The sequence below is a fragment of the Dendropsophus ebraccatus genome, chromosome 1 (assembly GCF_027789765.1).
Source record: "Dendropsophus ebraccatus isolate aDenEbr1 chromosome 1, aDenEbr1.pat, whole genome shotgun sequence".
Taxonomy (NCBI): Eukaryota; Metazoa; Chordata; class Amphibia; order Anura; family Hylidae; genus Dendropsophus; species Dendropsophus ebraccatus.
In genome coordinates, this window is record NC_091454.1 from 198,677,641 (window position 1) to 198,704,750 (window position 27,110).

Consider the following 27,110-nt stretch of genomic DNA (forward strand, 5'->3'; position numbering starts at 1 on the left):
CCGGATGATGGGAGTAGGAGTATGAGAGAAATAGCGTTGCTGGGTGGATTAGCTTGAGAATAATACTTGCTGTGAATCCTTGCAGCGATGAGGAGAAATAACGGAATGACACCCAGATGAGAGAAAAGAATCCGGTCACTTGAGCAGGCAGAAACAGCCGAAGACTGGAGTATAGCAGCAGACTTAGTCACTCTTCTGTGGGAGAGGATAGAACCACACAACCTCCTTGCTTGGAAGCCGGGGCTCAACTCTCTTGTCAGCAGGAAGTGGGAGGTCACATGGTTGCTCCTGGCCAGAGCTAGTCGGCCATTGGAGGAACCATGGTTACAGGTCACGTGATCAACAGCCTTGCATACCACTGTACACTGTAATACACAGGAACACATGAGAATACACATGAAAATGCACAATACCAGAGAATACTAGGGAAAACCAGCAGCAGTTGCAGTGCAAACACTTACCAGAACAGGCATTGACACAGAAATAGAAATGACCATAATAGGAGTAGTAGTCTGCATGTTCTGGGACACTGCATACCTCCCTAGCAAATTTGAGCCGACCTCGGCGAATCTAGAAGGCAGCAAACATGAATAGACTGGACAATCAAACAACAGGAATGAATTATGAGAGTGAGAGTGATGAGGTGTGTGTTTCCCACGCCCAAGGCACAGGTGAGAAGAGAGAGAATGAGAAACCCTAGTGGCAGGACTTCACCTAGGGGTGCCTAACGTACTCTGGCGACCAGGTAGCTAGTGCGTGAACCATCTGACATGTAAGCCAGGACAACTTAACTGCTGGCGGGTGACCCTCAATATTCCAGCCAGTTAGACAGTAGGTTTTCTGTTAAATGTGTTACCCTACTGGAAAAGAGAACTGTGAAGACCTGTGTACTACCTTGGCGTGTCTGAGTAGTGTCTTGGATACCTGGAAGAGAAAAGAACAAAATAATAAAAGCAAACATACATGGGGAGCTCCCTTTCATACCACTCGATCACACACACAAGCACTCCACAGGCCAAACACACGAAAAGGCATCCAAGGTGTTATATGTATGGACCAGTGTGAAGGTTAGGTATGACTATGTGTGATAACTACTGTGTTGGGACAAGACAGAGGCGAACAAATACTGGAAACAAAAGGAAAGGAAACACAAGGGACAACAAATACTGCGAGGTCTTGAGGAGAACTGGCTCACATGAATCTGAATGAAAATCTGAGAGAAATCTGAATGAAAATCTGAGAAAAATCTACATACGAACTGGCTCAACTACATCTTTCCAGCTATAGATACGATAATAATACACAATACTGAGACTGGATGAGAAAATACACTCCTACATAAACTGGACTTTCTCTGAGGTATATGTAAACTGACTTCTCTTACTCAGAGGAGGAGCTATCTGACTGGAAAATATACTGTTTTACAAAAGAGGCACTCTACTCTGAGGCAATCTATGTAACCTTGTGCTTACTCAGAGGAGGAAATACAAAGACTCCGATAACACTGGAATGCAATAGTAGAAAAAAATGCAATAATGAAATAAGTGCAATGATACCCTGTGTGGAACACACAATCACAGGAAAGTGCATTAGGAAGGAATTGATTAAGTGTCTCTGTTAGGTAGAGTCTCTTTTAGGCAATTAGACATCGTCCATGTAAAAGGCTCTGGGACAGGCACTAGAGAACCTTTTGTTATTGTAAGTGTCCATCAGCTCATGGCTGGTTAGTACAGGGAACTTGGTCAGGAGGACCAGGCACGGACCTTGAACGTTGCATAGCAGGAACCTGAAACAATTAAACAGTTAGACAACAAAAACAGTTTAAGGGCTCTGGTCTCTGTAGCGAAGTGGAGGAATTCCTCTGGTAGAGCGCTCAGACCGTCTCAGCGGAGGATCCTCTTCAACAGTGATTGGTGCAGGTACCGGTGGAAGATCACCCCCAGTGTCTGGTTGTAGAGATGGAGTCGTTGGAGGCACAATTGGAAGTGGAGAAACCGCTGGAACGGGTACAGGGAACGCTGGATAGCCTACGGCCATGAGGAACGGTTCAACTTGGAACATTTCTTCCAGAGAGAGAGGTTTAGCTGGAGCTGCTGGGGGAGCCGGAGGCGTGGATGCAGGTACCGGACACGGTGCTGTAAGGCCCTGTAGGTCCTCCTTAGTGCAACGTTTTATCCTATTCCGATGCACCGTCTGTGGGGCTAGCCCAGGCTTTTTGACTTCATACACATCAGTCTCTGGGTAAGGGATAGAGGAGATGACATAGGGCTCAGGCTCCCAAAGGCTTTCAAGTTTGTGAGAGCGATGATATTTCTTTAGCCAAACTTTATCCCCCACTTGTAGTGGTGTGGCATTCGCCCTTAGGTTGTAGGCATCCTCTTGGCGCTGCTGAGCCTCCCCCATCCTCCGGTCAACAATTTCCCGGGCATCCTGGATTCTCCTCTGATGTTCCCGAACCCAGTCAGTTTCAGGTAGGGGGTTGAAGGTGTCAGGAGCTTGGACTCCAAGAGCACGGTCCTGAGGAAGTTGGCCTTGGCGGCCGAACATCAGGTAGAACGGGGAGTAGCCAGTGGAACAATGAGTGGTATTGTTATAGATCTCCACTAGTTCATCCAACAAGTGGGGCCACTCTACTCTCTTTGTCACTGAAGCCGTTCGGAGCATGTTGATAAAGACCTGGTTAACTTTTTCACACAGACCATTCCCTTGAGGGTGATAGGCCGTGGTGCGGAGCTTCTTACATTCATGGTAGGCACACAGCTCCTGGAAAAGTTGCGACTCGAAGGCCGGACCCCGGTCCGTCAGCAGAGACTCTGGGCACCCATAGTGCTTTACATACTCCTTGTAAAAAGTAAGAGCAGTGGTCTTGGCGGTCAAGTCCCTGACAGGTACCACGACTACCCACTTGGAGTAGTGGTCAACCATGGTGAGGGCGTAGGTATACCCGCATCTTGTAGGGGCTAGCTTCACATGGTCCAGGGCGACTAGCTGATTCGGCCGGTGGGAGGTGATTGGATGCAAAGGGGCCCTGACTTCTCTTCCCCCAGCTTTGGAGATATTACAGGCAGGGCACTCAGCACACCAGTTCTCGATGTCAGCCCTCATCCCGATCCAGTAGAACCGCTGTCGGATAGTGGCCTCCGTCTTGTGTACCCCGAAATGACCGGACCGGTCATGGTAGGCATCTAGCACCATCTTAGCGTCTCGTCGGGGAATGAGGATCTGGTGGCACCTCTCCCCAGAGACCGGATCAAGAGAGTTCCGCAGGATCAGTCCCTTCTGTAAGAAGAGCCTCTTTCTTTGCCTCCAGAGTCGCCTTAGCTCGACATCAGGATAGGGCCTCTTTATCCGCATGGGGACCCGACCAGTAGAGAGGTAGTCATAGATCTCCCCCAGGACACGGGACTCTTCCTGGATGGTCTGCCACCTGGCCAAGTCTTGCGGGGCCCCAGGTGGAGGCGAAGGCGTTTCAGGCCCGGCTACATCAATAGCACTCTGGGTAGCGAACCTTTGATAGAAGGGAGGCATTTCTACGTCTTCCCAATCGCTGTCCTCTGGGGCCTCTTCGCCCTTGGATAGTCGGGACAGAAGGTCTGCATTGACGTTAGCCTTGCCACTGCGGTACTTAATTTCAAACTGGAAATTGGCCAGTCGAGAAGCCCACCGCTGCTCCAGGGCGCCCAGCCGAGCAGTGTTGAGATGCGCCAACGGGTTGTTATCCGTATAGATGGTAACAGGGGTGGCAGCCAGGTAGTCCTTGAACTTTTCAGTGACGGCCCACACTAGGGCTAGTAACTCCAACTTGAAGGAGCTATAATTGTTATCGTTCTTTTCAGCACCCCGAAGACTCCGGCTGGCATAAGCTACGACTCTCTCTTGGCCATCTTGAACCTGGGACAGCACAGCTCCCAGGCCTTGGAAGCTGGCGTCTGTGTAAAGCCGGAAAGGAAGGTTATAGTCCGGGTAGGCCAGGATAGGAGGCGTGGTCAACAGGCGTTTCAGGGTTTGAAAAGCAACCTCCTGCCATTCGGACCACTCGACGGGGAGTCGTCGGTTGTAGCTTTCTCGAGGGCAACCCCGGAGTAACTCATTGAGGGGCTCGGCCACTTGGGCAAAGTGGGGAATGAAGCGGCGGTAATAGCCGGCAAATCCCAGAAAGCTTCTCACCTCCTTGACGGTCTTAGGGGTATCCCAGTGTTCCACAGCCGAGATCTTCTCTGGATCGGGTCGTATCCCCTCAGCACTCACAACGTGCCCCAGATAGTTCACTTGGGGTTTGAGAAGGTGGCACTTGGAAGGCTTGATTTTCAGGCCGTGATCGATTAGGACCTGGAACACTTCAGCCAGATGATGGACGTGATCTTCATAGGTACGTGAATAGACAATCACATCATCTAGGTAGAGCAGGACACTCTGAAAGTTGAGATGGCCGAGACACCTTTCCATCAACCGCTGGAAGGTAGCGGGGGCGTTGCACAGACCGAAGGGCATGCTGGTGAATTCGAATAGTCCCATGGGGGTGGTGAAGGCCGTCTTCTCACGGTCTTCGGGTGCCATGGGCACCTGCCAGTACCCACTGGTGAGGTCCAAGGTGGAGAAGTAGGCGGCTGACCCCAAAGCAGCAATAGACTCTTCGATCCGGGGCAAAGGATAGGCATCCTTGTGGGTGATTGTGTTTATCTTCCTATAATCCACGCAGAACCGGATGTTACCGTCTTTCTTCCTCACGAGGACAATAGGGGCAGCCCACGGACTCTGACTTTCTTGGATAACGTTAGAGTCTTTCATCTCCTTGAGCAGTTTCTTGACCTGCTGATAGCTGGCAGGAGGGATTGGCCGATGTTTCTCTTTGATAGGCAAATGGTCCCCAGTGTTGATCCGATGCTGGACCAGGTTGGTCTTCCCGAAATCGAGGGAGTGTTTGCTGAAGGCCTCGTGATACCTTTTGGCCACCTTGAGGATGCCGTGGAGGTATTCAAGTGGGGTATTGGCATCGCCAATATGGAGTTCATCCCACCAAGGGGCGAGAGCCCTGTTTGAGTCCCTTTGAGTGCCACGGATGGAACTCTGATAGGCGATGGTCTCCTTACAGACGATGTCCTCAGGATCGAGTTGGTATAACATGGCCACGGTGGTGAACTTGGGTAGGTCAGCTGAGGAGTCTCCAAGGTTCACCAGACGGACAGGGACCTGACCATTGGAGACGGTCACCAGGCTTCTAGCGGCCCTGACAAGAGGTTGCCCCTCAATTTCAATAGCATCCAGAAGGGCCACATAATCAGCATTGTTGAGGCCTGGACGGACCCTGCACCAGATGAGGAACTCACTGTTAGCTGGGATGGTGATCGGACGAGCATCTCTAGTGCGGACACGGCAGATTTCTCCTCGAGGATTGGCAAATTTCCGCTGAGCGGCGAGCACCTTTATGGTCTTCTGAACGGCTTGCCTGTACTGAGGAGACATAGCACAAGACATAGAGGCATTCAAGGCATCCAACACTTCAGTGAATACATGACGGATAATATTCATGCCTAATACCACGGTCCCACTATCTCCCTGAGCCTCAGTAACAATGATACCCTGACGCGCTAGCTCCCGCTTCCCTATGCAGACAGTGGGTTCCCAGTAACCTAGTTGCACAATAGGACGACCATTACTAGCAATAAGTTTCAGACGGTATTTCTCAACTGGACCTAGGGTTCTCAGATCCCAATGTTCTTCAAACACATGCCTCGGGATAGTGGTAACCTGGGAACCTGTATCTACCAGAGCCTCCAGGGGGACTCCGTCCACCCAGAGAGTCACATGCGGGCATTGTGAGAGGAACCTTGAGAACCACTGTGCTTCCTGCGGGCCTGGATCTCGACCTCCTGGGTGTTGGCCCTCGGACCCAGGGGTAGCCCGTTTAACTGATAGCACTGAGAGCGGTAGTGTCCATGTCGCCTACAGTGGCGGCAATAGGGGCGCTCAGGGGATCTAAGTCTCGGTGGAGGAGGCCGATCGGGAACTGAATACTCAGGGCAGGGGTCCTGTGGTGGTGGAGGTGTTGGATAGGCCCCTTGTAGCCCCCTTAGGGCTTGGCAGAGAGAGTCAACCACTTGCGTAAGGAGAGCAGGGATCGCTGGTGAATTAGCCGGGATAGACTGTTGGGCAGCTTGTATAGCGGAAACTGGTGGAACCATAGTGGGCACTGGAGGTGGGGGTATAGGTCCCACCGGATCCGGGCAATCTGAACCTGGAGTACAGCCGGCACAGGGATTGTCAATGCCAACCACCCTCAGAGCCAGAGTCTTGAAGTCCAGGAAAGGCATTGTAGGGTTTTGGGCAGCTAGCATACGCAGTTGGCTCTGGATGAGTCTAGAGTCCACCCCCTCTATGAAGCGGTCAGTGATCATACTCTCCACAGCCGAGGGGTCTATGGTATCAACCTGTCTCAGGGCCCGGTAGGCAGATTGGAGTGCTAGTGCATAGTCTCTGAGGGTCTCACCTGGCCTTTGTCGTCGGTCATAAAACTTAAGGCGGACCTCCGTGGGTGACTGTACCTCAAATTCTTTACTCAGCCGGGTCAGGATCTGTTGTACATTAGCTTTCTCCGTAGCTGGCCATGACCGCACCTCCTCGGCAGCGGGACCCTCAAGTTGTCCTAGCAGCAACTGCACCTGCTGAGTGGGAGAGAGTGAGACAAGTTCAAGGGTGCGGGAAATTTTTTCCTTGAAATCAGCCAACGTGTGGGGTTCTCCTTTATAACTGGGAAGATTGTTGGGCCCAATGAAGAATGGGACCGCTGCGGTACCCATAGCAACGGGAGCCGCGGGAAGCCTTCTTCGGGCCGTCGGCGAACTGCCGGACCCGTCAGAGTCACTGTGATGGCCGGTGGACATGACGAGGGGTTCTGGTGTAAGGCGCCTGGAAGAAAGTAGGGGCGAGGAGAGCTTGCGGGAACAGCAGGCACCGATAGGCAGGGTGTCCGGGACCGGAGAGGAATAGGGCGGAAGTCAGCATCAACACTTCCGGCGGTCCGAGCACAATCTCCTTCCCTCCTGCAACAGAGGCTTGGATACTGCAGGGCCGGGGCGGAGCGCGCGCGCGCGCGAAGACAGTGCGTCACCGGCTGACTTGACCCCTTAGCAGGCCGCAGCGCGGCAATAGCAAAGTCTCTGGGGGGATTAGCAGTACAGTTCTGGGGACACTGACAGTTGGCACAACACAGTCTGTATCCTGTTCGTGACGCCAAAAATGCGATGCCCTGGCCCCTGGGGGCCACTTCCGCAGTGCTGGTGTTATGAGCGGGCAATGACCGGGGCAGCCGCAGGGGTTATACTTGTCACGGTATAGGCCTGAGGGCGGCACAGCTGTAGGGCCGGTCTGTGGAATCTGCGGGTGATGATGGGCATGCGATTCTTCGCTGCACTTAGTCAGGGCACCAGTTAGTGGACACCAATGCCAGGGTTCAGTAACAGCGGTTTTATTATAGATGAGGTAACTAGTAGCAACAGTTCTGTCCGGATGCAACCGGGTATATAGCAGGCTTTGACAAATAAGGCAGGAGTGGTGCTGCATAGGCTGTGAGAATACGTGCCGGATGATGGGAGTAGGAGTATGAGAGAAATAGCGTTGCTGGGTGGATTAGCTTGAGAATAATACTTGCTGTGAATCCTTGCAGCGATGAGGAGAAATAACGGAATGACACCCAGATGAGAGAAAAGAATCCGGTCACTTGAGCAGGCAGAAACAGCCGAAGACTGGAGTATAGCAGCAGACTTAGTCACTCTTCTGTGGGAGAGGATAGAACCACACAACCTCCTTGCTTGGAAGCCGGGGCTCAACTCTCTTGTCAGCAGGAAGTGGGAGGTCACATGGTTGCTCCTGGCCAGAGCTAGTCGGCCATTGGAGGAACCATGGTTACAGGTCACGTGATCAACAGCCTTGCATACCACTGTACACTGTAATACACAGGAACACATGAGAATACACATGAAAATGCACAATACCAGAGAATACTAGGGAAAACCAGCAGCAGTTGCAGTGCAAACACTTACCAGAACAGGCATTGACACAGAAATAGAAATGACCATAATAGGAGTAGTAGTCTGCATGTTCTGGGACACTGCACTAGTTCCAGGTATTCTAAGATAATAGAACAAATGAAAGCAAATGGTGTTTCTCTCTTGATATGGGCCTATCTGTATCTATCTGCAGATAGGAGAGCACCATGGGGTTCCTGCATCTTGTTAATATACCAGTATGGGTAAGATAATAGGTTCGGCCTGTGGTACGGTATCTTATTGAAGTGGTGCGTGATTTGGATTTTGAGTTTATTATGAAGGAATGCCTGGGGTGTTGTCGGTGGTCATGCCTTCCAAGTGGAAATTATGCATTTCCCTTTTTATATGACGATGTCTAAATGGTGCCACTAAGTAGTGTGTGGATGAGGGGAAAAAAGCTGCTCCATAAAGTTTAAATTGCTGTTGGCAGAGTGAAAGTCACCAACAATATAATGGAATAATTTGCTCACTGTCTTCAATTACCCTGCAAAAGTTTTCCACTTTTGGGACCTAAATGGATTTTGCCCGGGGGAGGGCAAGTATTGTGTCCCTAGCCCGATAAATGTAAAGCTGCAATGCGTATGGTGTATGCATCACTGCTCACTATAGATTGGGCAGCCATCACCATGACTCTACCACAGGGTTTACTGATGGGAGCAGGGACTCCAGTCTATTGCAGGACACCCTGCCCCTGTACAACGCTGAGCATTGTCTGCATCACCGCTCATTTTATGGGTGCAATGCTGCCTTGCAGATCATCAGAAATTGCAGGGGCAGCCTCCCCCCTGTTGTCATGTGCTGTTGAGCCGGGCTAGAAGATAATACGATGAGCTGTGATATCTAACACTTGAGGAACCAAAGACTTTAATAATGTGCCACTAACCTCCTGGCCCTTGTCAGAGGTCTACCATGCCCCGCATCTTCCATATGAGAGGCCTATTAGGATTGGGGGGGTTTCAATTGCCTCCAAGACCAGGTGCCTGATGGGCCCAGTAGACCCAACAAACCTAGTGGTTGAGGGTTCTGTACATGTTTTGCATCTGGATCCAGGACCATTAAGCAACACCTTTTGGTGTCCTAACTAGTGGTCAGTGGACCTCTCAAACTGTTCGGGTTCTGCAGCATTTTCCGAAGCCAAACACTTGGCTGCGGAAGTTGGATACCACCTTAGAGCTGCCAGGAAAACATGGGGCCACAGGCTGTATCCATGTTTTCCTGGCAGCCCTAGGGCGACATGCAACTTTTGCAGCCACCGAGACTCAAATGCCAAATGTTCAGGTTTGGCGAATATTGCCGAACCCAAACAGTTTGACAGGTCCACTCAACACTAGTCAACTAGTGTCAACCACAGGTCAACCACTCAACTTAAAACTTCTATGTAGCTGGCTTCACACTGCCATGCATCGCATTGGCATTTTTTCTGATGTTTTTTTTTTTAGGGACTTTTTTTTTGGCGTTTTGTGTGAGGGCATCCTTACCAGACTATACATCTGTAAAACACCTCATACGATTTCACTAAATACTGTTTTCAATGATCTATAGGAATTTTACCCATAGGTTCAGTAAATTAGCCCCATAGCTCTGCCATCTTGACACTCCCTGGATGTTCTGGTGTAAGGAGTCACACTCACACTCCAAGTGACACATTTAGTTGATTGGCCTCCTTTGACTTCTCTGTTGGACTCTGATGTGTAAATGGATTTCATTCAAGCTTCCTGCTCGGTGTTGCAATCCCTAACACATAAGGCACAGCTGTCCTTCCAGTGGGAACAACAAATCTGATCACATATAGGAGGCATCAGCCCACCCAGCCGGCCCATCTAGTATTCATAATAATGCCAATAGGAGATAACATGGAAGAACCCATCATGTAAACATTCCTTAACAATATAAAGTTTACAACATGGTATTTTCTTATACCACTAAAGTTACATTATTGGCAAGGAAAAAAAAAAAAAAAAGACGCAAGTCTATAAGGTCCAACATATATTCCCACCATGTTCATGAAGATGTTTGTGCCAAAACGTGGATCCAACAGTAAAGAGAAGTACAAGTCCTCCCCTTATATTTTCCATCACATTTGGATCCACTTATATTATCTATATTAATATTAATATATTAGCTTTGGCGACTAACATAAAAGATGGCTCCCCTGCCACCTCTGTCTTGTTTGCAGTGACTTTTGTTACTTAGGGAGTCGAAAACAGTAAAGATGTCTGACTTATAAAATTTGTGTAATTCCTATTGATGTTAATGGTAGCTGCCTAAAAAGCCTAGCTCCCAGTGCTAGGAGCTATTTAAGCAGCTTCTATCAATGGCAGATAGATATATATATATATATATATATATATATATATATATATTTCGCTAGACAAGAGTACCCCAATGAGCTCCATGCAAACATTGGATGAACATGCCAACTAGTTTTCATTAGCTTATGGACCCCAATGCAAAATCTATACAGATTCTCTTTTTATGGTGCAGAGGTGCCTTGGGCCCCCCTTGGGGACCTCTTATAGTTATGCCCCTTATGCTAAATGTTTGTTGGTCCAATGGATAGGATTGGACCCACATCCCCAATACTGAAAATGTTACCAACCGCTGGGCCACCCAATATAGGGAAAATTCCATTAGACTTTTAATAATATAATATCTGTAGGGCTGCCAAATGGGCCAATGAAGAGTAACATGGATTCAACAGGTTCACGTAATTCAATTTTTTAGAATTATTTTTGACCTTTTGAAATTATTTAGATATATTGGAAAGACCACCATGTTTTTTTTTATTGGAGAAATGGTTCTGATGACATTATGGGTATCTCTTGGCCGTTATAACTCTATAGGTTTATTCTATAACTCAATGACATCATTACATCTCTTTACTTTTATTTTAAGGGTCACGTCTAGGTGGGAAAAACTTCAAGACAAAAAATATTTCACAAAGCCTCATGGAAAGACTGTATGTCAATCACCAGTCAAAAGGAAAGATAGCAATTAATGGACAATCCAGCTCTCAAAGTAATCCTATGGCAGCTGCAGCTTTACTGCATTGGTCTTTGTGACTGACAACTGCCCTCCCCTGGTGGGTCTAATCATTAAACCTTCAGCTGTTGGGGGTACAATTGGCCCCCTGCTATCTTGGTCAGTTACCCCCTGCTGATCCACAGCCTCATTGCTAGTACCATGTTTAAATTTAGACTAGTTGTATACCTACTGCCAGAGCAGAGCAATGCGGCCACACCACCAGGTGTGGGGTGTGGTGCGGACTTTTGTTCAGTTCTAATAAGTGACCACATTGACCTTTGTACTAGTGACCTCCTATTCCTCTTCTGTGCAGGGTTCAATTTGGTTTCCTGTTAAACAATGGAATGCAAATAAAAAAAAATACAGAAGAAAAAGGTACAAAAAAAAGTTTGCTTAAGTAAATATATAGTAGCCCACAGTGGCATCGCTGAAGAACTCCAAGAACGGATTTCAGATTAAGGGCGTGGCGTGACCACTTTTAAAGGAAAATTGTATCTTGTGTCCATTGGTGCTTTTTATTTGCAACTTCTTAAAGGGCTAAAAGTCACTGATGGCCTATCCCCCTTGAAGAGAATAGGAGCTGCAGTAACACGGCACGGCCACTACACAATCTACAGCGCTCACGCTTCTGGCTCCAGGTGCTGTGGCTGTGCCAAATAGCGAAACGCGGGATATTGCCTTTCATCCGCATTGTTATAAAAATGTATTGGGGTAATGGCTGTGACTGATCAGACAACCATGTATTGTATTAGGCTGCGTTCACACTATGTATATTTCAGTCAGTATATGTATATTTCAGTCAGTATTGCAACCAAAACCAGGAGTGGATTAAAAACACAGAAAGGCTCTGTTCACACAATGATGAAATTGAGTGGATGGCCGCCATTTAATGGCAAATATTTGCTGTTATTTTAAAACAACGGCTGTTATATTGAAATAATGGCCGTTCTTTACTGTTATATGGTGGCCATCCACTCAATTTCAACATTGTGTGGACAGAGCCTTTCTGTGTTTTTAATCCACTCCTGGTTTTGGTTGCAATGAGGACCAAATACTGCCTGAAATATACGTAGTGTGAACCCAGCCTTAGTATGTATTGCATGTCTGAAAATATTTTGAAAGCTCCCAAAAGCAAATTCTAGAACAACGGTCTGTGTCTAATGCTGCGTTTACACGCAACGATTATCGTTTGAATTTTTGCGATAACGATCTCATTTGAGCGATAATCGGCTCGTGTAAACACAGCGAACGATCAAGCGTTCAGCGAGAAATCGTTCATTGTGATCTTTCAATGTTCTCAAATTGTCGTTCGCTAAAAATTCGCAGATCGCTTCGTCTAAACAGTCTTTTACTGATTTACCCTATGTGTGAGATGGGCTTAAGCGATCTTAAAAACGATCGGAATAACAATTTTTCTAGCGATTTTTCTCTGTCTAAATGCTGATTGTTATAAAAACCAAATCGTTGCTTCAAAATCGTTAAACGATCGATTGGCCGAATTATTGCTCCGTAGCATTAGTGTAGCCAGACAATTGAAATATGTCCATTTGACCAATATGTCCAGTATAACTATTTAACTCTAGAGAATTAATGCTAAATCTGTTACAGGGCTCATTCTCCCAATCGTAATCTGTTAAAAAAAATCTCTTAAGATCTACAGTACTTGTTAGCTGCAGTATGCCCTGCAGTAAGTGGTGTATTCTTTCCAGTCTGACACAGTGCTCTCTGCTGCCACCTCTGTCTGTCAGAGGAACTGTCCAGAGCAGTGGAAATAAAATAAAATAATAATAATAATTCTTTGGCATACCCCCATTAAGCTAATGGTTAAGCTAATTTCAGCATAATTCAATTCCTAACGCCCAAACAATCTGGCCCTCAGTTTTCTCTCCTTTCCGGCGTCTGACACATTTGGCACAGCCAAGCGATCCTGTGTTCTCTATAGGGAGGGATAAGCTGCAGCCAGACAGCTTTTGTTATGGCTTATCTCTCCCAGAACAAAGGGGTCAGACAATGATTTTCCATCATGCCTGACCAACATTTCTGAAGTTATTCTGCAGTTTAAACTTAAGGGTCACATTGGCCCACAAGAAAACCATAGGATCCTCCAGTCTGCCAAAGCTAATGGGTCCCAAAGGTTCAACAGAAGACACCCCTTTTTTGATCTTTTTTGCTATTATTGTATATCCAAAGTCTATTATGCAATTCACCAAGACCAACCTTCACTTTGTAAGGCCCCATTCATATCTTATCGTCAAACCCATATTGTAGCAGGAATGTAATACCTTGTGCCCTATATCTCCCATTATGTCAGGAGAAAAGAGGAACTGGGGATGTTAGATTTTAAAATGCTACACCTATTGTTTCCATAAGCCGCTGCCAGGGGAAGCCGTAATGTGAATGGGGCCTATACACACCTATACTCGGCTGAACCCAGCATGTATGTGTTCTAAATGGGGAGGGGGGAGCTGTTGTAAGACTCCTCAGGAGGTGACTTATCTCCCTGAGAACATTGTGATACACAGGGAAAGATAGAAAACTAGGATGAGCTATTGCAACTTGATAAGCGAATATATGGAAGCATCCCCCCCTACTGAAGATCCGACTCCAGACATGTCCCAGATTCTTAGCTGAGGGTCACTCAGTGAGTGATGGGGAGAGAAAACAGACCGGGTGGCTCTTATCTGTATAAAATTTGGAGTTTCAAAGTACAGTATAAAAGGTCATCCATAGGGGGTAGGGTAGTGATAAAGTAACCCCCTCCTTAATGATCCCACTCAGTAGTTAGGATAACCTGTGATGTGGTAAAGACCTCTTCTCACCTCTGCACTAACACTTCCCTCCCCTGCCCATTTAAATGTAAATGTTTATCCTGCTCGGCTTATAGAGATAAGATGTGTTTGCACAGGGAGAGGGGGCAGTTCTGCAGGGAGACCCTTGGCCTTCCTCTATGTGCATTTGGGCTTTAATAGGTCTCATCTCTACTCCACACGCACCTACTGGATATATGAGATTCCCCTTTTATTGTCAAACTGGAGATGATATTCTGTGGAAACGTACTCCTAAAGGGGTCCTCTGGTCCTCGTTTTCAAATATTATATTAGGAAATGCTAATCTATTGGGAAAGTCCTCTATTTGATAGATCATAATGTGTCTATGAACAGCCGGAGGACCCACAATGACCATGTCATGAACAGTAAAGGGGATCACTAGCAAGTTTAATGGGACAGAGACAAATACTAGACATAGTGACATGTTGGGCATTGTTCACATGTGCAGCTTTCATTTCACATATTTCATTTCACAGAATGCTTGAAGTATAAATTCTAATTGTCAGTAAAGCCTGTAAACCTGCTTCACCTATACACCTTAAATTCTTCCTCTCCTCCTGATACTCATGGTACCCCTCCTATCCTCCCCCTACTCATGCTGTTCCTCCTCTCCTCCTCATACTCAGGTTCTGGTCCAGGTTCTGCTAACGTCCCTTAGGCTATGTTCCCACGTTGTAAAACACCGGCCGTTTCCCTGGCCAGGTCACGGAACGGCCAGTGTTAGAGAAGATCATCCCGGCTGTTACTGCAGTAACAGTTGGATGATCTTTACTGCCGCTGAATTCAGATGCGGGCACAACAGTGTACGTCCTCATTCGAATTCCCCGCTGCACACAATCGAGGGCAGCACTATGTAAGTTATGTAGTAATCACGGCTGTTGTTGCAAATCGTCAACAACGGCCATGATTAATACGTAACTTACATGGTGTGAACATAGCCTTTAACTTCAAGCACTCCTGATGAGCGATGACAGTTTGCTATGGGGCCCAGCCATTTCTAGTTATGCCTCTGTTTCTATACTCTTGTCATCTCTACTCCCCGTACTGATGCTATCCCTCCTCTCCTTCCCATGAACACTTTATCCCTCCTCTCCTCCCCATACTCATGCTATTTCTCCTCTCCTCCCCATACTCATTCTATCCCTCCTCTCCTCCCCATACTCATGCTATCCCTCGTCTCCTTTCTATACTCATGATATCCCTCCTCTCCTCTCCTCCCCATACTCATTCTATCCCCCCTCTCCTTCCCATAGTCATGACATCCCTCCTCTCCTTCCCATACTCATGCTATCCCTCCTCTCCTCCTTAATACTCATGCTATCCCTTCTCTCCTCCCCATATTCTTGCTATCCCCCTCTCCTTTCCATACTCATTCTATCCCTCCTCTCCTCCCCATACTCATGATATCCCTCCTCTCCTTCCCATACTCATGCTATCCCTCCTCTCCTCCCCATACTCATGATATCCCTCCTCTCCTTCCCATACTCATGCTATCCCTCCTCTCCTCCCCATACTCATGATATCCCTCCTCTCCTTCCCATACTCATGCTATCCCTCCTCTCCTTTCTATACTCATGCTTTCCCTCCTCTCCTTACCATACTCATTCTATCCCCCCTCTCCTTCCCATAGACATGATATCCCTCCTCTCCTTCCCATACTCATGCTATCCCTTCTGTCCTTCCCATACTCATGCTATCCCTTCTCTCCTCCCCATACTCATGCTATCCCTCCTCTCCTTCCCATACTCATGCTATGCCTCCTCTCCTTCCCATACTCATGCTATCCCTCCTCTCCTTCCCATACTCATGCTATCCCTCCTCTCCTTTCTATACTCATGCTATCCCTCCTCTCCTTCCCATACTCATTCTATCCCTCCTCTCCTTCCCATACTCATTCTATCCCTCCTCTCCTTCCCATACTCATTCTATCCCTCCTCTCCTTCCCATACTCATGCTATCCCTCCTCTCCTTCCCATACTCATGCTATCCCTTCTCTCCTTCCAGTTCTCATGCTATCCCTTCTCTCCTTCCAGTTCTCATGCTATCCCTCCTCCCCTCCCCATACTCATGCTATCCCTCCTCTCCTTCCCATACTCATGCTATCCCTCCTCTCCTTTCCATACTCATGATATCCCTCCTCTCCTCCCCATACTCATGCTATCCCTTCTCTCCTTCCCATACTCATGCTATCCCTCCTCTCCTTCCCATACTCATGCTATCCCTCCTCTCCTTTCCATACTCATGCTATCCCTCCTCTCCTTCCCATACTCATTCTATCCCTCCTCTCCTTCCCATACTCATGCTATCCCTCCTCTCCTTCCCATACTCATGCTATCCCTTCTCTCCTTCCAGTTCTCATGCTATCCCTTCTCTCCTTCCAGTTCTCATGCTATCCCTCCTCCCCTCCCCATACTCATGCTATCCCTCCTCTCCTTCCCATACTCATGCTATCCCTCCTCTCCTTTCCATACTCATGATATCCCTCCTTTCCTCCCCATACTCATGCTATCCCTTCTCTCCTTCCCATACTCATGCTATCCCTCCTCTCCTTCCCATACTCATGCTATCCCTCCTCTCCTTTCCATACTCATGCTATCCCTCCTCTCCTTCCCATACTCATGCTATGCCTTCTCTCCTCCACATATTCTTGCCATCCCTCCTCTCCTTTCTATACTCATGCTATCCCTCCTCTCCTCCCCATACTCATTCTATCCCTCCTCTCCTCCCCATACTCATGCTATCCCTTCTGTCCTCCCCATACTCATGCTATCCCTCCTCTCCTTCCTGTACTCATGCTATCCCTCCTCTCCTTCCCATACTCATGCTATCCCTTCTCTCCTCCCCATACTCATGCTATGCCTCCTCTCCTTCCCATACTCATGCTATCCCTTCTCTCCTCCCCATACTCATGCTATCCCTCCTCTCCTTCCCATACTCATGCTATCCCTTCTGTCCTTCCCATACTCATGCTATCCCTCCTCTCCTTCCCATACTCATGCTATCCCTCCTCTCCTCCCCATACTCATGCTATCCCTCCTCTCCTTCCCATACTCATGCTATCCCTTCTCTCCTCCCCATACTCATGCTATCCCTCCTCTCCTTCCCATACTCATGCTATCCCTTCTCTCCTCCCCATACTCATGCTATCCCTTCTCTCCTCCCCATACTCATGCTATCCCTCCTCTCCTCCCCATACTCATGCTATCCCTCCTCCCCTCCCCATACTCATGCTATCCCTTCTCTCTCCCTCCCATACTCATGCATCTCCTTTAAAAACAAAATAACCAGCATTAACATTCAACATGGCCGACCCTTCTTTGCCCCACCTCTTTTGTCAGGAACAGGCCATACACAGAGGGCCAATCCCAATGAAATTGTAAGGTCTGTCCGACTTAAGTTTTTATCATATTAGAGCAAAAATGATTCATTTAACATATGGTCATGTTAGGAAGTTGTCTACAAAAATAATAATGGGATTCTTTTCGCCCTATAGATTTACTCACAGAAACACCGCCATCTTGACGGTCGGTAAACCATCTCAATGGGTCGAACATGCGGTTCCCAATAAAGACATCTTAAAATGTTTCCGCCTATAAATCGCATTTTTTTCCAATAGAAACCAGAGGGGGCAATAAAGGCAAAATCCAAGGACATCATGAAATTAAAACTTTTAACTTAATAACAAACTATAAACTCATTACATTCACCTGAAAGGAGGTTTCTGCATCATGATAGTGGACTTGTCCCCTCGCTGTAATGTCAGCAATAAATCTGTGGCATATGGGTATAAGCCCATTCACCTACATATCATAATTCTAAAAACCTTCGACTTGAATTTGCACACGTGGCATGATAATTTTGCCGCAGCTCACTGGGTAGGTTATACAGACTCATGTTCTTCATGGCAACTCATGGTATATACTATATATATATATATATATATATATATATATATATATATATAGTATTGGTGTGTTCTAATACTTCTTTTAGTGACAAGTCTTGATTTATATGTAAGGACACACTGAAAAGAGATTATTTGCTTAGCGCCCTATTTCACCGGACGATTATCGTTTGCATAATCGTTAACGATTAACAATCTCAAACGACCGCTATTGCGAAAGACCTGAAAACATTCACTCATTTCCATGGAACGATAATCGTTACTTATGATCGTATTTGCGATCGTTTTTTTCTTCGCTATTGCGTTCGTATCTACTGCGAACGACCGAACGACGTCTTATTCAAAGCGAATGATTTGCGAACGTTTTGCGAACGAGCAACGATAAAAATAGGTCCAGGTCTTATAAAGCGATCAACGATTTCTCGTTCGGTCGTTAATCGTTAACTGCATTTCAATCGAACGATTATCGTTTATATTCGAACGATTTAACGATAATCTGAACGATAATCGTCCGGTGGAATAGGGCTCATAATCTATGTTCACATGGATTAGATTTGACTATGATTTTAGAAGCCGAAATCTTTGCCAAGACCTAAGGCATTTCAATGCAGTTGAATGGAGTTGTTGCAACCTGGTGTATATGCATTGGAAATTTTCAATGCAGATTTTAATCTATGGCACTTCACTATTCGGCATGGAAAACACAAGGATTTGTTCTATTGATGACAATAAGGCAGAGAATACAGCACCTCCACAGCTGAAATCCAAGGACCATGAAAATACTCATCCAAGAAGTGAATATACCCTTATACACCAGAACTGGCTGCTATATGCTATTAGGGGAAATGTGATATAGAACCTTATATCTAATAAAACTGCTAAACCCGTTGATCACCTGTGAATAAGTAATCCTAAATTCCACACCATAAGACAAGGTAAGGCTAGGGTCACACAACGTTTTTTTTTTTTTGGCCGTTCGACAGACGCCTTTGTGGACGTCCGTCATTTTGAGGTCAAATAACATCCCCTATTTTGAAATAGTGTCCGTAATTTCAAAATAATGGACCTTTTTTTTTTACCTAAAAATGACGGACATCCACAAAGCTGGCCAAAAAAAGACATTGTGTGAACCTAGCCTAAGACTGGATATACACAGAGTATAAAGCTGCCCATACACATTAAATTAGTGTCAGAAAAGAAAAGTGTCATCCAAGTGATTGGACCTCATCAAGTGTCATCCAAGTGATTTATATTCAAATCTAACATATGGTAAGGAGCGCCACTGGTCAATTTCCAAAAACAATTCACTAAACACTTGGGATTGTCCTTGGAAATTAGAGACAATTGACAACTATATACACCAGTGTATAGAGTTTTACCTCTATCTATTTTAGTTGAGTAGAGCGAGCCGGTATAAGAATAGAATAAAAGCTCTTGTGTTAGAGAACAAGGCGCGTAGAGATGAAGCAGAGCAGAGTTTGCCATTTGGTGCTCTGTGATATCATGCTTTGGCCGCTTTGTGGCTTGATTCATTGTGAGATTGTGATATGTTATCTTGGCTCTTGAGTCTGCAACCTTACACAATGTACTGTGATAAAGTTACAGAAAGTCGATGAATAATACTTTGCAAGGGGTGTATAGTGACACAATAAGGGGATCGGAAGTGATAGACATAGAGGTTAAGGCAATGACATTGGCATGGTTTGTGATACTTACTCCGTGGACGTGGGGCTTGGGTGGCATTTGGTGAGGCGATGCAAACGTCCTCCCGGGGGTATTGATCACACCGAAGCATATCTGGCCAGGGGAAGCCAAAGTACTGCATGACTGGCTCACAAGCATCTCTGACCTCTTCACATAACCAGCGGCATGGGTAGAGGGGCTGCTCCAGGCACACAGGGGCAAAGAGGGAGCACAGGAACACCTGTGTGCCCGGGTGGCAGTTCTTGCTCAGCAGGGGCACCCAACTGCTGGCTTGGTACTTCACCTCGACCATGGTCTCATGGTCCAGAAGGTTGGGCAGCACCATCTTATGATACCCCACTCCATGGCACAGGGCTAAATCCTGGGGAATGTCCACGCACTGGGGCGTTCGGGAATAAAACCTTCCACTTTGGTAGTTTCTAACCATTTCGGGCTGGAATCCTACATAGTCATATTCGCTTGGTTGAGGTTCTCGGGAAAGAAGGCCAGGTGTGACCCACAGCAGTAGCAAGGGCCACATGCCACCCTTTGGTGACATTATTCCCTAAAGTCCTTTCTGCTTGGAAAAAAATGGGAAAAGTTTCAGAAAGTTTTTGTCGGATCCGAATAATAGAAGTATTCAGTGGCAGCTCCTTGTGGTGCTGACTCTGCAGTGGTGCAGTACAATGGGCTGGAGGGTTGCTTGAGCTTCTTGCTGGATCTGAACAGTTTGATATTGGAGAACAGAGAGCAGTAAGTGTTAGCCAAGGAAGAATCAGGCAGATCCAATGAGAGAAGTGCAGTCCCTCCTCTTCTCCTCCCTTTCTCCTCCTTGTGTCACACTCTCTCTGTTACTTTCCTCTCACATTTGTGCTGTCCAGCCCTTCATGTCTCCTTGCACACTCTCCATGCACGCTGCCCACTAGCAGTCTCTCTCCCGGCTCCCATCCTCCCAGTCTTTTCCTCTTCACTGACTCTTCTCCGCCTCCATATATCACTTCTCCTCAAGGCGTAATTCATTTACAAGTGTCACTCACAAGTCACAGGAGTGACCCAAGTGCAGCTACCTGCATGACCACCCCCCTGTGTGATCAATAGCTGACTGACATTATAGGACCTGATCAGGATCAACACATCTGATTAGTTTAATTTTCTATTATTGATATATATAGCACCAACATATTCTGTAGCGCTGTACGGATATTGACATCATTGATGTTATTCCCTCTCTAAAGTAGATCTAATTACAACTCTATAAAACTAAGAGGGAGATTTATCAAACATGGTGTAAAGTGAAACTGGCTCAGTCGCCCTTAGCAACCAATCAGAATCCACCATTCATTTTCCAAAGAGTCTGTGAGGAATGAAAGGTGGAATCTGATTGGTTGCTAGGGGCAACTGAGCCAGTGTCACTTTACATCATGTTTGATAAATCTCCCCCTTTAAGTTTATACTTAGAGGGTTAAATATACCTGTTCAAATCACTTATCACTCAGCTTTTCCAGCCTCCTCCATAGTCATAGCTGATACATGATAAATAGTTATTTGCTTATGACTCCACTGTACAAATCATAAGCGTTCACACTAAGAAAAAAAAGCAAATTCCATTTCCTGTTAAAAGGATTGTTCACCTTTTTTTTTCTTTCAGATCAACTGGTGCCAGAAAGTGCCAGAGATTTGTAATTTACTTCTATAAAAAAAAAAAATCTCAAGTCTTCCAGTACTTATCAGCTGTTATATGTTCTGCAGGAAGTGGTGTATTCTCTCCATTCTGGAGGGCAGGAGAGGTTTTCTATGGGGATTTGTTACTGCTCTGGACAGTTCCTGACATGAACAGAGGTGGCAGCAGAGAGAACTGTGTCAGCCTGGCAAGAATATACCACTTCTTGCAGATCATACAGCAGCTGATAAGTACTGGAAGACTTGACATTTTTTCATTGAAGTAATGTCAAATCGGAGTTTACATTGTCAGATTTCTGCCATAGATTCCAAACCCCCATCTAATGTGGTCACATGGACACGTAGCAAACAAGTAATTTAAGGGGGTTATACAGCGCTACAAAAACATGGCCACTTTTCCCCCTTCTCTTCTCCAGATTGGGTGGGGTTTCAAACTCAGTTCCATTAAAGTAAATGGTGCTTAATTGCAAACTACACCTGAACTGGAGACAAGAGGGGGGGAAGAGTGGCCATGTTTTTGTAGCGCTGGATAACCCCTTTAAATTAAAAGAAGTAAAAATTAGACAATAGTAGATAATAGTAAAGCGCCCCCCTGCTCACAAGAGCTTACAATCTATATGGTATGGCCAACAATATAGGTATATAATTCTATATAATTCTGTGCAGGTAGCCAACCCACTGCATAGCATAGCATATAAACAACGCTGTATAACCTTAATCACAAGCCACTACCTGAACCAACATGGATATAACGCACAGAGTAATTTGACAAGGGGACCTATTTAGAGTGGAGATATCTGTAACCAGGTCCAGTTTGAAGAAAAAGTGGACATATCTGTGACTAGGTCAGGATATATGTTGGCCAAGGACTATGGGTATAGAATCCTTAAAGAAATATATTTAATACTGTGAATATTAGTAGCGAGTCTGATCGCTGGCAGGCAGTGCGTTCTACAGAACAGGTGCAGCACAGGAGAAGAATAATTATATAATACAGTATTGGAGGATGGGAGTTGCAGGTCACTACACTGTATGTACACTATGGCCTCTCCATGGCGTATAATACGCCTATGCTCTGGGCATGCAAGATCCGTCTAATATCTGCAAAAATAATTGCATCACCTGGGTGAGACAGGTGGAGTGCACGACCAAATAGAGGCAGCCACTCCCCCAACTGGAACACAGAAAAAAAAAGGAAAAAATTGGTCAGCTCTCCTAGAACACTGTTCACACTAGGCAGGAGCACGTTGCCATGGCTAAAATTGCAAACACACAAAAACACAGAAAAATGCAACAGCTCACCGCAACAGTGGGAATTTTTTGGGCAGTTGGGGGGGCTGCTTTTAATTATTTTCATGTCTATGGTGGGTCTGTATCTTGCTGTTGCGGTGAGCTGTTGCATTTTTCTGTGTTTTTGTGTGTTTGCAATTTCAGCCATGGCAACGTGCTCCTGCCTAGTGTGAACAGTGTTCTAGGAGAGCTGACCAATTTTTTCCTTTTTTTTTTCTGTTTTCCAGTTGGGGGAGTGGCTGCCTCCATTTGGTCGTGCACTACGCCTGTCTCACCCAGGTGATGCAATTATTTTTGCAGGTATTAGACGGATCTTGCATGCCTAGAGCATAGGCGTATTATACGCCATGGAGAGGCCATAGTGTACATACAGTGTAGGGTCTGCCTCGATATGAGTCCACCTTATCGTGGTGAGGCAGTTTACGCTGTTTGCAAATAGTAACCAAGAGACTCATTATTTTTGTGGGAATTTTTTGGGCAGTTGGGGGGGCTGCTTTTAATTATTTTCATGTCTATGGTGGGTCTGTATCTTGCTGTTGCGGTGAGCTGTTGCATTTTTCTGTGTTTTTGTGAGTATTAATCATTGATTATCAGCAGATAGCAATGTATTTAAATGGCGCCTGAAAGATGCAGGGATTGTTTGTGCGGCCCAGCCCCTTGATTAGTATGCCGTACACAGGCACTGCAAACAAGCGCCAATCTCACCAATCAGTTTCCATAGACGGCCACAAATCAGGCCACTAAATAGACCTTTAGCCTCTGTAGACTAATACAAAAAAAACAAACACATCAACTGGTAACGAATAAAGAGCCACATGGAGCAGAGATATGAACAAGTAGATAAGAAGATCTGCCTGACTCCTGATGGACATAAGACCTACGCTTCTTCTCTACCACCTTCATCATGACCTGAGGGGGCAATTATGGCAGGTGCCTAAGGGGCTGAGGAGTTTCTGGGTGGAACAACTTTTTTTTTTTCTAATAGCCCCCAGATGCTGTAAAACATAAATAGAGCCCCCCCCCCCCCCCCCACACTGCTGTTTTTATGCCGCCCCATCCACGTCTTCCTGCTATCAATGATTTGCCGGATCTGCACAAAATCACTGGCTGTGGTCAGCAATTGGCCAAATGGAGCAGTGAAAGAGACTCAAGGACCACATGCCATGAAAAGTAGGGGTGTGGGCAGGGGGTAGTAAGGCTTATTTTTGTGTTTTTTTTTTTTACTACACCCACGGGCATTTAAAAACCATTGAAAAACAGTTTTAACAGAATAAGGGTTTATACTGTACAGCAGGGAAGGGGAACCTTCGGCCCTCCAGCTGTTGCAAAACTACAATTCCCATCATGCTTGGACAGCCAAAGCGAAGCATGATGGAAATTGTAGTTTTGCAACAGCTTGAGGGCCGAAGGGTACCCATCCCTGCTGTACAGCAATAAACTGAGCGGTTGTCTTATAAAGTATGTTGTCCCATGAGCTCCCCCTAGGGGTGGTTGTAGGTAACCACTGTGAAGGTATCGCAGAAAGAGGAAGCATGTTAGAGGTGGTTGATCCTCTCATACAAAATTGCCAGAAGCAATACATTTAAAAAAAAATAGATTTTTTTCTTCAATCAAGTAAGAACACTTTAATACAACTAGATGCATTTACACATTTGTATGTATTTGGTTGATGTAGCTGTAGGCACCTAACTGAATGTGGCACCATAGAAGTAATGCTTCTAGAGGGAAAACAGCACAGAAGTAAGGAAGCTGATGGAACATGCCATGCATAACATTATGCCAGGCATACGGTTGTATAGGGTATTGGCTGACCCTTACAGGATGGTATCCTTCTATAGATAGTCGGTGACTATTTTATACATGTTATGGCTATTACTTTTTATTATTGCATAATTCATGTGTTTGTTCTTTTTCTATTATAGGTACTAGAAGAAGTGGGCCCCTACCTAAGCGGTGCTGCCATATTGTAATGCCATTTTGGCATCACTGAATACAATAATAATCTTTATTTGAAGGGGTACTCCAGCAAGAATATTTTTTTTTTTCAAATCCACTAGTGTCAGAAAGTGCCAGAGATTTGTAACTTACTTACTTAGTTTTCCAGTACTTGTTAGAAGCTGTATGTCCAGCAGGAAGTAAAGCATTTTTTTTCACTCTGACACAGTGCTCTCTGCTGACACCTCTGCCCATGTCGGGAACTGTCCACAGCAGTAAAAAATCCCCATAGAAAAACCCTCACCTGCTCTCCAGAAAAAATACACCACTTCCTGCAGGACATCCAGCAGCTAATAAGTACTGCAAGACATTTTTTTTTAATAGAAGTAAATTATAAATCTTTGTCACTTTCTGGCACCAGTTGAATTGAAGTACCTCTTTAATCCATGTTAAAATCAGTGTGGTGGGTACTGATTTGGCCCTTATAGCACTGAAACGCAAGGAACCAAGAAACCACCAGACTGCATTCTGGATTTCTCTGATGCACGGCTATTAGCACAGGCCACACAGAGGCCTAGTACTGGCAGAGGAACATACATGAAACATCCGCTGCTTCACCACTGGTTATATGATAGCTCCATCTTGCCTCTTTACAGGACTGACGGCTGAGAATGCACTGGTAGACTATAGACGGAGAGACATGACCTGTAGGCCTGTGGGAATCAGAGGGTTGTCAGTGTGGTGAGGGTGATTCTTCATGGGAGAAGCAGGGCCTATTTGACAAGTGGGGCCAAAGGTGAGCTAGTGAAGTGATGGCTTTTACTATTTTTGGCTTAGCTAAGGAATGGCCTAGGAAGTGGGTGAGGCAGTGAGGGCTGAGAGCATTGTCAGCCTGTGAGTAGTGAGTTTTTAAGGAGTTCTCTAGGGCTGAGGAGTAAAGTAAGTGCAGTATGGGTATCCTGTAGGGCATGTATGGTGAGGTGCTTAAACTCAGGGCAATGACCTAGTACCTTGGGCCTGTAGTGTGGCCTAGATTATGGGGGCATGGGTAGTAGACCTGGTGGGGTCAGTCCTGGAAGCAGAGGGCTGGGCAAACCAGACAGTGGAAAGGGTGGTAAAGTGGGGTCCATCTATGCTAGACTGAAAACTGGAGGTGATCTTAAAGGGGCCTGGTGGCACCAGTAGAGAGAGGTAATAATTTGTCAGGAAACTATGGTTTGATATAAGGAAATAGTCACCAGATATAAGATCAGAACTGACAAGCAGGTGTGCTCCTGTGTGAAGTAACACAAGCCAGTAAGTCTTTGGGGCATATTGCAGCTTGGTATAGCTCAGAGGTAGTATGGAATTGTAATATGTGTTTTTAGCAGATTTCGTATACCCCTATTGAGGGCTTGGAATCCACCACCATCCCTGATGAACCCTGATTTATATAATTTGGGGTAAACGCGTCAGATAGATGACGAGTGGACATTAAATCTCTACTAAATCTTATAACAGCCCAAACATATGACTATACATTAGTGCATACACTGACCGTACCACCATTCACCTAACAGGACACCTACTGTACTTCTTAACCTACACTTAGGGTCAGACAAGTAGACACTGTTCCACCACTAGAGTAGGGAATTTTCCCGTATGGTGAGGGGGACGCCCTATCCCAGCGGCCCCTTTCTAGAGACTAGGCAGGGAATAACATCCTTAGGGCCCTATTCCACCGGACGATTATCGTTTGCACAATCGTTAACGATTAACGATCTCAAACGACCGCTATTGCGAAAGACCTGAAAACGTTCACTCATTTCCATGGAACGATAATCGTTACTTATGATCGTAATTGCGATTGTTTTTTCTTCGCTATTTATTCGCTATTGCGTTCGTATCTACTGCTAACGACCAAATGATGTCTTATTCAATGCGAACGATTTGCGAACGTTTTGCGAACGAGCAACGATAAAAATAAGTCCAGGTCTTATAAAGCGATCAATGATTTCTCGTTCGGTCGTTAATCGTTAATTGCATTTCAACCGAACGATTATCGTTTAGATTCGAACGATTTAACGATAATCTGAACGATAATCGTCTGGTGGAATAGGGCCCTTATTCTTCAACCTGTCCTTTTGGTTAATTTGACCCATATGTCTTATTTTATGTTTGTGTGTTTTTTACCTAATAAACATCTGTTGTGACACTAGTTTGTGTGTCCGTCCACAACTTTGTTACTTCCTAAATTTAATATTGTGTTTGTAGTCAAACAAGTGGGGACAATATTATTGCTCTCTAAGACTACACTGAATATTTTTGCTTAAAAATCTATAGGCCATTTCTTAAAAAAAAAAAAAAACTATAAGCCAACCATGATGTTCTAAAATTCACATCAATTGGTCGGTGTTCAATTTCCTCTTGACAACATGTTACAGACCATAAGACTACAAATGAATAGTGAGCAAATTTACATTGTGTAGCCTACTGCTAAGGAGTGATCCTTAGGCTATGTTCACACTACGTAAGTTTCCGGTCGTAGCGTGTTCCGTGAATAAGCGGCCGGAGATTTACGTAGTTTGCGTACAATGGAAAGTATACGATGTACAGCTGCACAGTTCACACTACGTAAGAACTTACGCCTGGATCGTATACGGCGCCGTAAAAAATGAACCAGACCATTGTTTCAGGACGGAAATGCTGTAACTTACGCCCGTAGCGTAACATGCGGTCCCG

The 27,110-nt window shown here is 45.8% G+C and overlaps 1 protein-coding gene across 1 annotated transcript in view; it reads right to left on the minus strand.

The window, feature by feature from the left end:
• SFRP1 (secreted frizzled related protein 1) overlaps positions 1-20,539 on the minus strand; it is a 32,409-nt gene extending 11,870 nt beyond the window's left edge. Inside the window, exon 1 of the mRNA XM_069944316.1 lies at positions 19,518-20,539. Coding sequence (XP_069800417.1) covers positions 19,518-20,043 — 526 coding nt within the window. The 5' untranslated portion in view covers positions 20,044-20,539. The remainder of the gene's footprint in view (positions 1-19,517) is intronic.
• Between the last annotated feature and the right edge of the window lie 6,571 nt (positions 20,540-27,110).